The following is a 14,762-nucleotide window of genomic DNA, read 5'->3' as shown; positions in this document are numbered from 1 at the left end:
TGGATTAATAAAATACTACAGAAATAGTTGGCTTCATGTAATGAAAGTAAGAAATTTCACTCAAAATTTCGTATTTAGGCTGTTCGAACTGTGCACAGATTTCATTTAAAAGATGTACCTTGTGACAGTAAATGCTTCAGAAATCCTGCACTCTAGCATTTTTTCCTTATGAATATACAACTAATTGTTTGCAGTCTTCTAAATTCAGTAATTCTCTCAAATTAAGCTTGTCTACATTTACCTCATGTTTGTCTTCTGGTCTTTGACAGAAACTTGGCTAAATACTTCAGGTATTTTTAGAGGAACACACTGACTCACCATCTCAGTTGCTCGCTCGTGATTGACTGGCTTGGGCTGAAGTTTGCCTGCTAAGGTAATCTCATTTTCAGCTCTCCAGTTTTGTTAAGAAAATCCAGCTAAGGACCTGTACGAACCCGCCGCAGTCTGATAGTTAAGATCAGGGCTGCGTAAGCACAGAAGTTGCGTAAGCCTGTTCTCTGCTGCCGCTTGTACTTGGAATGGTTCAACTTCTGTCCCCAAAAGAACCGTGAATCTTATAACCTTATTGCGCTGATGTGCAGTGGTTTTATTTAGGCTAGAATGGGCTGAAGATCAGGAGTATGCTTTTGAAGGGGACTTTAAAAATTGAATTTGTATTGTGCTGTAGGAGCCAACTGGTATGGTCAGACAGTTTTTTACATTTTACAGATGACAAGTGCTATAACATAACTGATGTATGCTGACTTGCTGTAACGTAAACTAGTATTACTCCATTTGGTGTTTAAAAAACCCCAACTGTATGAAACATCTGATGTCCGTCATCAGATAGAATGATTACACAAATTATACTTAGGCCCAGATCCTCAAAAGTATTGGAAGGCTAATTCAGTGGATCTCCTCTAAAGAGTCTTGAGGATTGGTAAGTCAACTACACTGTTACATATGAAAAAAAGAAAACATACTAGAAATCTGTACAGTTTTACTACCTTATCTAAAATAAATGGTGTATTAAAACCTGGCATTGTCTTAACATTAGCTATTTATTTTAGAAAGTACTATTTTACTTTGCGGTATTGGGAAAGAGTATTCCAATTTGTCTTTAATAGATGAAATGCAGTAGATCTCGCATTTATCCACTTAGCACTACCTCCGTTGCTTTTCATTGCCCTTTTAAAAAAAAAAAAAAAAAGCTTTAAAGGGAAAATGTTTGACAAATGGGGATGTTAATAGTTGGGTTCTGTTTTGTATTGCTGCCTGTGCTGTTGTACTATCCAGTACCTTTTCAAAGTGTGACTTGCTCTAGTGGGGCAGGTAGTTATTAACCGTAGCAAGTTACAGTGTGGACAGAGGAAAGAAGCTACCGCTGCTTGCTTTTTATCTTTGATAAGCTTAGTTATCTTCTGGTGTATTCTGAGGGATGCATTAAAGAATTTTTTTCCCCCTACTGGTTTTGATTAAAGGCAAAGCAGCAGATTAGTTGTCATACCTTTCTGGTGTTTTACTGATTATCCAGTTTCTTTGCACTTTTTGTGTTCAAGTAAGGCAGAAAGTATTGTGAGACTCTGCGGTTGTTGCCTCTTACCCTTGAACTTCGCTAGTGAATGACTAAGAGTAGAACCTTAAAATAGTGAAACAAGAGGGGCTTTTATTTCTATCGTTTTATTAGATGAAGTCATCTGTGAAAATTGTAACATCTTTTGTACGTCAGGTGCAGAAATACCCACTGAATTTATTATTATCACTGCTAATATATTCCAGGTAAATCAGCTTTCTATCTATGGAAATGAAAGCAAAACAAACTATGACTTTTGATTTACAGGCTGCTTCTGTAATAGGCTTTTGGCACAGATACAATTTGCATTTCATAAGCACAGTTGAGTTTGTTTCAGAATTAATGAGCAAGAACAGAATGTAACACACTGGGTTTTCTCTTGTGGTTGGGCCTAGTGTAAAACAATGAGAAACTCAAGGATCTTACATAAATTTAAATTTCTATCTTCACTGACAGTCAAGGGAAGAGAAGAGACAAAGCTACCAACTGAGATGGGATACTGACAGACTTTCTTAAATTACTCACAGTATGCAGTACCTAAAGCAATTTAATAATCCAGTATTTTCTTGGCATTGTTTAAATGGATTTAATTTTCATAGGCTAAACTGCAAGCGTAGGCATCCCAGAGTCGAGTTGATTTGTATCAGGTAAGAACAAAGGACATGTACTTTGTCCCTCCAAAATATTACCCAGCTCTTCCACAAAGTCTTCACGTATGCTCCACCTCCTGCTGCTGCTGTAAGTACAACTGTGCATACATCTCCCTTCCCACGCAGGAATTGGTACATGTCAACTCTTCATGAGTTGCTTCCTGTATTTAGGTTTGAAAAATGACGTCTGCATTGACCTCGCTTCAAACTAGAACTGAGTGCTGAAAGGACTTACTAACTTCATTTAGACCATATTGCTTCTGTGCAGATCCCTTAAGCATATTTTTTGGATTTCAGACCCCTTTTTCCTGTGATGCTACTTGCTCCCTAGCATATTGAGTGTTATTGTCTAAGTAAATTTGCACTAAATCAGTTTGGTTTTTGGTAACAACCCCATCTATTAGACTCTCTTGCTGAACTGCATGTGCTGCAATTTGTGTTCTCTGAATATAGCTTGCAGAATTGCATATTATTCCCTGTTTGTGGGTGTGTCTTCTTTAGAGATGTGATCAGCTGCTGATATTTATATACATATATACCAGATAAGCTAAGGAATTGTTTCTCAACAGCTTCAGTTTTCTCATGGTTGACTCTATCAGGAAATGAGGGTTTTTTTCCATGATTATTTGCTAATGATAGTAAAAAACCAGCAAATGCCCATAACTGTGATTTCAGGTTGTTAACTGCTGAAGGTAATACTTTTATTTTGATTCCATTTACACCCACATTTAAACAATCAAGTTTAGTTTGTAGTGATACTTGATACATATATAGCTGATAGTTAGTGATCTCTCTTAAATTTGACATACAGAAGTAATCTGAGCCTGTCTGCTTAAAGTTTACTATTCAAACGCTCAACTCTGGGCTTAACTGCAAATCCTCCATCAAAAGCTGCATTAAGAACTTCATCGAGACAGCTTGCCATAACAAAAGTCAAATCTTGCCGTACATTCACTGCAATTTCTTCAAGATCTTTTTCATTTCGTCGAGGAATGATAATTCTCTTCAGCCCAACTCGGTGTGCTGCCAGGACTTTGTCTTTAATTCCCCCAACCTAATAAGGAGAAGAAATATATATATAAAAATCCATGACACTAATCTAATAAAGTAATTATTGTAACAAATTATACCAGGAGCTAAATTTTAATGAAAGGTTCTCCCATCTCCCGTCATTTAGGAAAGCAATTAAAAATGCTGCAGTAGTTTTAGCTCATTATATGCTTAATGAGGGAAATACGTTAACATGCTGCAGTACCCTTTCTGTAGCAGTTAATAACAAAAGAGGGAAAAAAAATACAGGAGTGCAGGTACAGGAGTATCAATAGTGGAGAAGTCATTACTTCTCAAGAATTTATTATTTTTTTTTAAAGATGGCCTTAACTCAATTTTTTTTTTCATATGGCATGCTGACATCCTGCACCTACTTTGGAAGATTTTCAAGATGAAGGCAGTATTAGGGTTGGGGGGGGGGAATAGTCTTAAAGATGCAATGTCACGTGATAAATAACTTGAGTTGCACAACTGAAACTGCACAGAAAAGCAAACTGGTGCCCCAAACTGCAAAGATGGTTTTGTTCTAGAAAAGCAGGTGGCACTTCGCTAAGCCACCTGTTTGAGTTTGTAATGAGATGTAAAGAGGGGTTTAAATTTGTTTTTCCTTTACTCACAGCTGTAGCTTCTTCCCCTTGAACTTTTTTCTAATCCTATTTAAAGACCATCTTACAGAAGAAACTTGCAATTTTAGGATGCTTTAGAGGAACAAAAGCCTTGTATTGTAGCACAGAGGGCAAAATTTAGGCTACTGTAAAAGAAGGTAGTAGCGAACCATAAGGCCTCATGGTCATCAGCCTAGTCTGGACAACGCTACGTACCTACCACCATGACTTGCTTTCAGGGAGCAGATGCAGTTAATGGTGTGCCCATAGGAATTAAGTTACTAATAATAGTAAGATTCTAGACAACATTCAGAAAGAAGGTAAACCTGGTTTTGTATTTACAGATACCTAATTTTTACACCTACCTTAAACAGTAGGCAAAATTTGGTCAGTGGTGCAATAAAGGCAACTTATTTGGCAAGCTAAGCAAACCTGCGCCAGATCAGAGTTAGTGGAGTGGAGCTTTGAACACCAGCCCATCTCGGTAACTGCCATCAGAAGGCGATTCCAGAGATCCTTCTAGTCTGCTACCTTATCACATTATCCCTGCTTTACTCTCTACTGCTGAAACAAAACTATTTTCCAACTTCATCCTTCCTTTGTCCATCATTTGGTACGAGATGGCAACTCCCACATCTGCTTCATCACTTATGCCAGGCTCCATTTGACACTTTAAAACTGTGTCTGTTTGAAAGCTTTCCTTTGCCCTCATGCTTTGAAAAAGCTTTATGGGAACACCATTCAGCTGAACTATATACAAGGAACAAAATTTCAGAAGAATCTATAAATATATGCATAGAGGTGGTTTCAGGAGTTAACCTATATGCAATTACTGTCAGAGCTTTAAGAAACAACTTTTCAAAGAAACGAGATACTTCTGTAGTAATTGTTTGAGGAAGCACGTTCAGAAATGGCAATACATATTTTGAAACAGTCTTGAATGTTAAGATTTCTAGGTTTCCTTTCTAACTAGATATTTTAGTGTGCTTTCTGTGAAAACGGCAGCAAGGCTAGCTTTAACGTTAAGTGCAAAGCAGGCAGAGGAGTGGTACAGTACTACGGCAGGCTGGCTTCCACCAGCCTCCTACCACTGCACCAGGAGACTGGATCGCTGCTAAGGAATGATCCAGCACGACTTTGCTTTTGTAAATGGCTCTAAACAGATGTGATACCCAATAGAGAGAATTAATACAACTTAGCTCTTTTCTCAAATTATACTTACTGGAAGAACAAGGCCTCTTAGTGTAATTTCTCCTGTCATGGCTACATCTGAACACACCAGCCGCCCACTGAAGAGTGAAGCAAGACAGGTTACTATGGTAACACCAGCAGATGGTCCATCTTTTGTGACAGCTCCAGCTGGGAAGTGCAGATGGATGTCAGTGTTGTCAAGGAGATCAAAACTTCCAGAAGCTTAAGGAAAAAAAGAATGGTTTGAACATGAAAAATCTAAACCCATTTTGTTCCCAGTCTTTATTCTAAAAGCCCACCAGAGAACTAGAAGTCTTAGCACTATTTTTTTAACAGTAGGCTGAAAAAGCAACACTGTTTTGCAGAAGCCCTAGGAAAACAAGCAAAAGGAAAACCCAACAAGCTTTCCTACATCCAGATTCCTAGACAAAACCATAACAAGTTAAGGAGCTTGGTATTTGCATGTGTTGGAAATTCAGAGTTAATATAGAAACCAAGGAATTACTACGTAGAATTTTTACGGTTTTTATGTCCCAAACCATAAATGTCAACTTTCTGAGAACATACCACAAAATCAGCACTCCACAGAAAGCCAGTATTAACCAGTATTATAACATAAACCTCTCATTTACATCTTTTCACCTTACTTAACCTGTAGGACATAACAGGTAAATGCGTATACAGTTAATGCCAGCAGCATTTCATGCATTGATCCAATGTAGTTTTTTTACCTATCTAAACTTCTGTAAATAATGACAGATACTGGATGATTATTTGACAATTCAGCAGATGATCAAACCAGAAGGCACATTTCCAGAATTCTTGGGAGGTTCAGAGAAAACCCAAAAGAGTTAAAAGTTTCTTAGCCAAAGTCCTATTGTGCTGCAATTCAGCAGTTGCCATACAATCCCAACTAATTATCAAAATATTAAAACTTGGACTACAAAAAACCTACTCTTAACAGAATCTGTGTCTTAATTTTAGAGGAAAACTACAGACTTGCGTATATCCACATCACAAAAGTACTGGAGGAAAGCTTGAATGTAAAAATGAGTAAGAGGCAAGTGTCTGCCACAAGTAAGGAGAAGCATCTTGGCACAGAGGCTGTCCGCAACTTTCTCGGTTGTTGCAGGGAGGGACTGGCCAGGATGGCACAATCTGCAGTGACAACTCCTGTTCTGCCTGGACTGACCCCTTTGCCAGGCTGCCGACACCTCAGCTTGGCAGAAATCTGAAAAAGGACTCCAGCAAAAAACTCAAGAGCTGATTTCATCTTCAGTGGAGCACAGATTGCTGGAAAAACCCTTCTCTGTTAAGGCAACACTTGATACATTTCCACAATGAGTATCAGTAACTTCCACTGTTACTCAGCAATGTTACAATCTGCTGAATTACTGAAAAATACCAAGTTTTTAGAACCTTTAATTTCCATGCAATATTAATGCTTCCTTTGTGTGCATCCCTGCACTAAGAGGCCAAGGGATGCACAGAATCTCTGCGACGCAATAGAGCTATGCATTAGTTATCATTTTTTTTTCCCCAACCTACCATTGGTTAGCTGGTATCTCTTTGCATTGCTGCGCAACCAGCTAATTGCAAGATGTGCTGACTCCTTCATGACATCTCCAAGTTGACCAGTCAAAGTAAGCTGACCTTCTCCATCCATGCGACTAGCTTCTACAAACATGATCTCCCCCCCTAAGGGAGTCCAAGCCAAGCCTATGGCTACTCCTGGCTGACTTAAGCGTTCAGACACCTGAAGGAAAGAAAGTAACACAGGAAACGGTTTAGGAAACAGTCGTAACAAAACTAGTGCAAAACCCATTTGATAGTTGCCTTCAAAGCAACTGTACCGATTAAAACACAAAAGTTAAGCCCAAGTGTCTGCTATATATATATTTTTTTAAATGCAGCAGTAATTCTGCCTTATATGTAAACATTAATTACAGAATAGGAGCTGTATGTGGCTGCTTAGCTTAAAGCAATGGCAAACATCTGGGTACATCATTCTTGAAATCTTCCCCACCCCCAAAAGTTCAATGAGAATTTTTTCTCTCCACTTCAGAAGACTTCAAGTATTTAGTCAATCCTGACTGAACGCTTATATGACTTAATCCATCCTGCCCTGACTCTGTTACTTACACAAAAAAGCCAGTTTTGCTCCCAAATGTTACCTAAAAGATGGTTTCACTACTGTTAGACAAGACACTGATTTTTTTGTTCATTGCAAACACTTATAAATAATTTGGAATAATGAAGACGCAAGTCTGCTAGCAGGCTAGATATGAAAGAGCTGGGAAAGCTGACTGACTCCATTAGTAATTTCAAGTAGTTAAGCAACCCCACACAAGACTGATCTACTTATCTAAGCCTGCCTGTCCCCAGTTACTGAAGAGATCAATGGAGGTCGCCGAATCCCAGTCTCCTCCTGTGTTGAGAAGGAAGGAGAGGCAGGATGTTTTCCATGAAAGTTCCAGGTTTGATTCCCTTCCCCCCCCCCCTTGCATGAGAGATTCTTTTAGAATATACAGAAAGTCCTTTTGTTTGCCTGAGCTTCAAGGAAATGAAGAAATCCTGATGAAAGATGTCACAGCTATTCAGCATGTTCTGAACTACTAAGTTATGTATTCATTGCAAGGCAGAAAAGAAACTGGATGAATTTTTACTGTGTCAGGCAGTGACTAGAGCAAAAGACAAATACTCCTTTGTAAAATAAAGCAATAGGCCCATTTGAAAATAATTTCATCTCTTACTGAAATGCAGAACTGAAAGTTCATTTGATTAATTCCTGAAAGGGATGAATCCCTCGTTAAACTGTTTAGAGAATTTAAAGAAATGTTTCATTTCTTGGATAGAAAACAAGTCGAAGGAGCCTCACAACAGAACCATAGTAAAATAATTCCAATTCTGAAATCTGGATTTCTAGTTATGTTAAAATTTCTCAAACTACTTTTGTCCCTTCTAAGCACATCTAACATTCCATTTTACACTGCATGCAAATCCAGAGCAATAGACCATTTTTTTTTCCTTTAGTATCAACTCATTCTGCTCTGTACAACTTGCCATAATCTCAATGCTTTCATTTTGCTTCCTTCCAAGAGTTAGCAGAGAAGTAAACTAATCAGACTTTGTACAGACCCTGAAAACGCAAAGCTCTGTAGACACGAAGTTGACCTGCTTTAACCATCAGCCCAGCTGCAAGACCAGAGCAGTCTCTATATGAGCCCGTACAGCCACGTACCTTAGATCCAGAGGCAGAAATACTTGTCTGGCCCTGCTGCGAGCTGGCTGCGTTAGAAATACTTTGATCTAGGAGCTCCAAAGGCAGTAAGTTATTAAGCATACTAGTCCCTTACTAAAATGCCCCTCCATAAGCCCACTGGAAATGCTGCTGCAAGTCCCCAAGTAGTACACAGGCTTAAAGTTTGTAAGTCGAACAGCAGCAGTGGATTACCTAAACAGAACAATATAGCGTTCCATGAGATTATCAGAACAAGAACTGTCTTTCTAAATAGGAGTCAAATGTTAACATTTCAGGATTAGGCTGAAATCTATCCCCATCATAAAAATAGAATCAAGACCATTCTTAGTGTTCAGTTTTCTCTTTCCTGTTTCACAAATAGAAAATGGCTTCCTTTATGCAGTAAGAGTGAACAACTATTTACTCTACAGTTGGTACCTCTCATTACTGGCCAAAAAGAGATGCACATTTAAAAAAATAAGCTCATTTACAAACACACAAGTTGTGATACTTGTAGCTATAGGCAACTCAGATATATGACAAGAACAACTTGCTCGTGCAAGAGAACTGGTGAAGCACAAAAAAAAACAAAAAACACCAACCCAAAAACCAAAAAGCATTTGGAGTGCTATGAAATGAAATTAAACATACATGCTTGTTATAATTTCTGATTTTTGTATGATATGCTTTGCCAAATGCTAAACTGAACTGTCAAGAGCTGTCTTCTAAGTTTGATGACTAAGATTTGAAATGTGGCCCTCGCTCAGGACCACTGTTTATTGGTTTGAAGGAAATTAGCACAATCCTGACTACAGCAAAACCATGCTGATACTGGAGCTCCTGGCACAAACAAGGCTCCAGCTATCAGGAGAGAGAAGCAGCAGAGGCCAGTGGGACTGGTGTTATGCTCCTGGATCTAGCGGACCGGTCAGTTAGTAACGATACTTCTCTCACAGTAAAGCAAAGGAAGCTGCACAGCCCAGCGCCTTGGTTCCATTGTGGCTCTCAGTTATCTACATATTTTGAACAACATCACACCATTTACTTTTATTACCATAATTTAGCTAAAAGGGCTGGGTTTTTTCTTTTTCATTTAAGAAAATTGTACATAATCGTGGTTCACTTTTATGATATCAAAATACCTCATCTTATCAAGCATTTTCATTTTGTTAATGTAAGTTTCTATATCTGTTCCCTGTATTTTATAAGGTACAGTGACTTAGGCTGATTAGCTTAGTAATTGCTTAGTAACTCAGGTTAACAAAATCAATTCATCCTGGTTAGACTGAAATCCAGCAGCATCGAAGCATTCTCCTTTACACTTTAGACAATCATGTATTTTGGCAGCCTGTCATGGTTTCAAACATTTCAGGTATAATGAACAAAAGCACCTGTCCATACCCTCCTCCCATCCCAAAGCAGACATCAATAAGGTCTGTTGTTTGAGTTTTTTGGTTTTCTTTTCCTTGTTTTGGACTGGATGTTAGCACTGGTTCTAACTGTTTATCAATTCAAAACAGTTTGCAGACTAATTCCACTGTTTGAGAGCTCAGGGGCAGAAAATAGCAAACATGACTAAAGACCAAAAAGACTCATCATTTATCTCACCTCAGTACAAACTCCCTCCTCTATCCTCAGACTAGGTAGGTTCCTCCTCCTCCTCTCACAAGTAAGTTGAGATCTGATAAGAGAAACTAGGTGTGTAGTAAGTGTAATCACCTTTCAACCATCATTCTTCCGCACTAACTGGTAGACTCAGAGGCCAGCAGTTACTCCAAGTTATCCTAAGCTTAAGGAAAAGAGACATCATCCACAAGTCTGCAATTTTGCAGTTACTTTGTAGGTTGACATATAGGCATAATTGACAAAAAACTATTAAGTCACTGATTCACAATGGGAAGATGAAAACCAGTCCTAAGTTACCTGCTGGCCGTTAGCATCTTTGTTATCCTTCCACAGGTTCTCCCCACCTGACTAGAAGCTTCTTCTTTTCTAGTCTACTCTTCTGATTCATTCCCAAACAAACCACTGCAGGCAAAATATGTAACAGCACCTTCCCTCTAAGGGAGGAGGACTTCCCAGAAATATCACAAGACTGGTATTTCTTAGATGACAATGCCTATCTAAACCTGTGCTTTGTACAGGTTTTGCTTCTAAAAGATAACCTAATTTGTTCCTTAATTAGAATTGTATGTCCCAGGAAATAGAGCTATTCTTTTATAGCATCTGTGCTTTCATTTCCTAGACTAGGTAATGTCATTAACCGAGAGCTTCCATCACTTCAATGTCACTCACATTGTGAGGATACAGACTAATTCTGATGGGCTTGCCTATGGTGCCAATAACGTTTTGTTAACTGAGCAGAATTAAGGGTTGAAAAAGCTAAAATCCAAGCCAAAAGAGAAACACTTCATTATAAACGCTCTTGATATCTTATAAACCCTGTTCTGCAAAAGCATGCTGTACTGAAACATTTAATTACATCTTTTACACTTTGAACTACTGTCAAGATTATTCTTAGAAAACTTTACTATGTGATTTATTCCAACATTTGTTCTGTGGGGTGACACGTAAGATTATTTATTTTTGATAACTGAATTAATCCTACAAGTATGAGCTGAGTAATCTGTCATGCCTTTCTGCTGGGGGACCTCTGTAGAAAATACACAAGCAATGCACTGAAAAGGTGAAAGATGAAGCAATCATTTTAAGCTGTTCCCCGAAGTACAACAGATCAATTAAGTCATATCATGTTTTCAGTTCTATTTGCTCAGTCTCATCCAAGTACTGACACGGTGGCTGCCTCCATTGTATAATTATAAATGGCAAAATGCAGGTCAAAGGTGAAGCTTTAAATGCTAGATATAGAAAGGAGACACACACATTGCAGACTACAAAACCAGAAAAAAACCCAGCAGCCAGTCTGAAACGCCTGTCATTGAGACAGGAGATATACTTTTCATTTGGAAGAATCTTGGGGGCACTTGAGAAGATTCAAAGGAATAATAAGTTAGTTGGGAAAATTCATTAAAACAGGAGTTATGTGGCTGAGCAATTTAAATTGAAAAAAAATCATAAAGTGCGTACGGAAAAATATGTACTCGTTACTAAGTACATCCAATAGTACATGAAAATAAATCCTGAGCTGCTCAGGGAATTGATGCTGTGTGGATTCATCTCTAGCTCCATTTATGCACTACTTAATTTGCCTGCTAAATATGGAAACATTTAAAAAACCTTTGATACACAGGTCAAAAGCTTCAGTCAGTCTTATTTCAGCTTATACAGGCCAGCAGATCCATGAGATGCTTATATGCGTATTCATGGCAACTGTTCATGCAAAAACCCCCAACCCAGCACTCATGTATTTGTAGGTTTGGAATTAAGAGCCACACTTTAAAAATTTTACTTGCACTACTTACTCCTGTAGAAAAATGACAAAATAGCAGAAATTACTTGCCAACACAGCCACATTACCAAATTCAAATGCATAATCAACTCCAGAAAAAGTTCAAAATGAGGCAGAACATCTAAGGAAAGTCACATATTAGCATATTGCTTGGCCTACAATCTAATTTTTAAAAAGTGTGGTAAGTTCACATTTATTTGAATTAATTCTCCTCTTGATTGGGAACTGGGAGTAGAGTTGCAAGTGACCAGAACTTCTGTAAAACTTTACAAAATTTGATTTATTTTTTAGCTTCTTTATGAAAGTAATAAAAACCGTTTCTAGAAATCAGAGTACTGGCTTGAATATTAAGTTCAATTTACTACAATGGCTTTATGCGCATCTGCAAATCAAGCACTAAAAAGCCAAATGATCCTGCAGAACTTTAGCTCCAAAGAACAGATGTCCAAAGCATATAACATACTTCAGAATAAAAATTCAGATAGAATGTTATTTCTCTGGAAAAAACCTCACATGCTATTTTTCAGCATTGTTTCTAAAAGTCAGGTAGTGAGAAAAAAAAAAGATTAGTACAAATTTCCATAGAAGTATTAAAAATGTCTGATGGCTACAGTAATTCAGAAGCTAAAGTATATCTACACTACCTTCTTAATTAAAATGGCCTTAAAATGTCTTGTGTGATTTTATTACTGGTCATAGCTGCTTCTGAGTGATGATAAGAAAGAACATAAGTTGCTTACAGTATAGTCATTTGCATAAAAAGCAATCTCTTCTAATTTCTGGAAGTAAAAAGAAATAAATCAGGACACAAGTGACCCATGTGAAAAAAAACTCAGCCAAGAGTGTCGTAAGATACTGGCCTCTTGATCACCTGATCTTCCTTGCCTCCCATTCCCCCCCAACATCCACTGCTACCGTCATCATCCTCTAACACAATCAATAGTGCTGTCTTCTTTCAAGCTGTTTCCTCATTTCTGTCTCTTCATTAAGAATCTCTTCCATGATAAAATCTTCATATCCACAAACCTCAGTTCAGGCTCATTCCTTAACAATCATTCATTTTCTCCTGTTTCCCCTGCATATCTTGTCCCCATTTTTGTCCTCCAAATCCCACTGGAGTCTGGTTCTCTCATCTAGGAGAGAAGCATTGCCACAGCAAAGTTCTTAGAAGTTTGAATTTTGTCTCTTCTTAAAGTTTTCCCTTCATTTCTATTTTCTCCATAACTTACTGGTTTACTTATCTTTTCTCCAGGATAAAGACAGAAAAATTTAGCGTTCCAACAGCAACTGTCTTCCTATCATAGTGTTATATATACTACTTACACTCGGTCAGTTCACCTGGACCTGAAGTAAAGCAGAGAATAACTGCAATGTAAATGGTGAAAAGAGAAACCCAAACTAACAAACTACTTTAACTGATGGCATTTTCATAGAATGTAGCAAAATACAGATGAGGGAAAGACAAAATTCTGGAATATGCCTACTGAGGAACAGAGCTGGTACTAAGAAGCTGGAGGTGACTCACTGATCATAAACCATTTTTAATAGCCAAGAGTCACATTAATCTAAAGAATGTCTGAGAGCTTCTGGTACAAATTGAAGTGGTTTTAATACCCAAAAATGCTGACTGGCTTTAAGGAGGTATGTGGGACAGTCCTTAACACAGTTGCCTCAGAGCCAGGATTCCTGGGTTCTACTTTTGGCGTCTTTCCCAAGACCACCAAACATCCCCCAAACAAAAGCAAAGTTGTTATAAACTGAAAAAACACCACCGCATTCTTAAGCACTGCTGCAGGCATCTAACAGAAAGTCATGCCATTAAGTTATTTACGTACCTGAATTAGAACAAAGCAAACCAAAAACTTCTTTAGGTGAAAAAACACTTGGTAGAACACAAAGAAACACAGTCCTGTTACTAATACATTTTTTTAAAAAGTTAATATTGTATAAACTCAGTCAATAGCAATAAAACAGACAACTAGTCAAACCAGACAAAAACAGCAGTCAAGCAGAAACAAACGAGGATGTTACCTCGGTTTCATACATGGGTGGCCCCAGGATATCTTTTAAAGCATGGAAATCAATTAAAATCGGCATTTCAGGTGGCAGAGCCAGGTCAGCTGTGTCACTGATGGATTCTGGTTTTGTATCTTCTGTGACATGCTCTTTGCAATCTAAAAGAATAAAATCTAATTTAGGATTTGTAGCAGGCAGTCTTGACACAGGAATTAAAAGAATCATGACGGAGAAAAATAAAATATTCAAATAAATGCTCAGAAAGTTCATGAAAGTGTGCTTAAACCATCTTTCACAAAAATCTTGTCAAATTAAAAATAATATGGCATCAAATTTAATCATTAAGCCTAAACATGTTCTAACTGTTCAGCAAAGATAGTATTAAATCTAGAGCAGCGACAGAGATGCAACTCACTTAAATGCATTTTAAACTAGGTCAAATAACAAAACGCATTAGGTTCATTTAGGACTTTGCACTTTTAATCAGATCTGTGCATAAAAACAGTATAGGAGATGATAATGTTCAATGTAGTGTAATATAGAATATGAAGCTGAATGTGGAAATACTGACAATTCAGTAACTACTGGTCTTTTTATGTATGTTTACAACTGTGCTCTCTATGGTTTCTTTCTGCAAGGACTTAAATACTTAATTTCTGACACTAATAATTAAGTTCTGTCAAATAAAGTAGGAGCATTTTGGCCAGATTTATATACACTGCTTTGCCACATGGCTGTGTTACTTATAGCTAGCTTGCATTACATTCAATAACATCTCATTTCACAGTATTCAACAAGGACAGTGTAACTTACTGCTCTGTGACCCTGCCTTCCTCTCTCCACACCCCAGTCCTCACACACATACCCTCGCCAGCTGACTGGGCGCAGGAGAAGCTGCTACACGTAGACCACATGGAAAACAGCTCCACTGCAAACCTAACTCATCCAGCCTTGGTGTGCTGCCTCCTTCCAGGCTGTTAGATGGAAGCACTACTCCAAGACAGCACAGCCCACCTTTATCGCAGCCAATGCAGCACATATTCTGACA

The 14,762-nt window shown here is 38.0% G+C and overlaps 1 protein-coding gene across 1 annotated transcript in view; it reads right to left on the bottom strand.

Moving 5' to 3' along the window:
• Positions 1 to 2,866: 2,866 nt before the first annotated feature.
• The window catches only part of LONP2 (lon peptidase 2, peroxisomal), a 43,785-nt gene continuing 31,889 nt past the window's right edge, over positions 2,867 to 14,762 (bottom strand). The window contains exons 12-15 of the mRNA XM_075765939.1: positions 13,730 to 13,872; positions 6,597 to 6,804; positions 5,080 to 5,270; positions 2,867 to 3,256 (exon numbers count right to left, since the gene is read on the bottom strand). Coding sequence (XP_075622054.1) covers positions 3,035 to 3,256; positions 5,080 to 5,270; positions 6,597 to 6,804; positions 13,730 to 13,872 — 764 coding nt within the window. The 3' untranslated portion in view covers positions 2,867 to 3,034. The remainder of the gene's footprint in view (positions 3,257 to 5,079; positions 5,271 to 6,596; positions 6,805 to 13,729; positions 13,873 to 14,762) is intronic.

This window comes from Balearica regulorum, chromosome 13, assembly GCF_011004875.1.
Source record: "Balearica regulorum gibbericeps isolate bBalReg1 chromosome 13, bBalReg1.pri, whole genome shotgun sequence".
Classification (NCBI taxonomy): domain Eukaryota; kingdom Metazoa; phylum Chordata; class Aves; order Gruiformes; family Gruidae; genus Balearica; species Balearica regulorum.
This window is presented reverse-complemented; position numbering and strand designations above follow the sequence as displayed.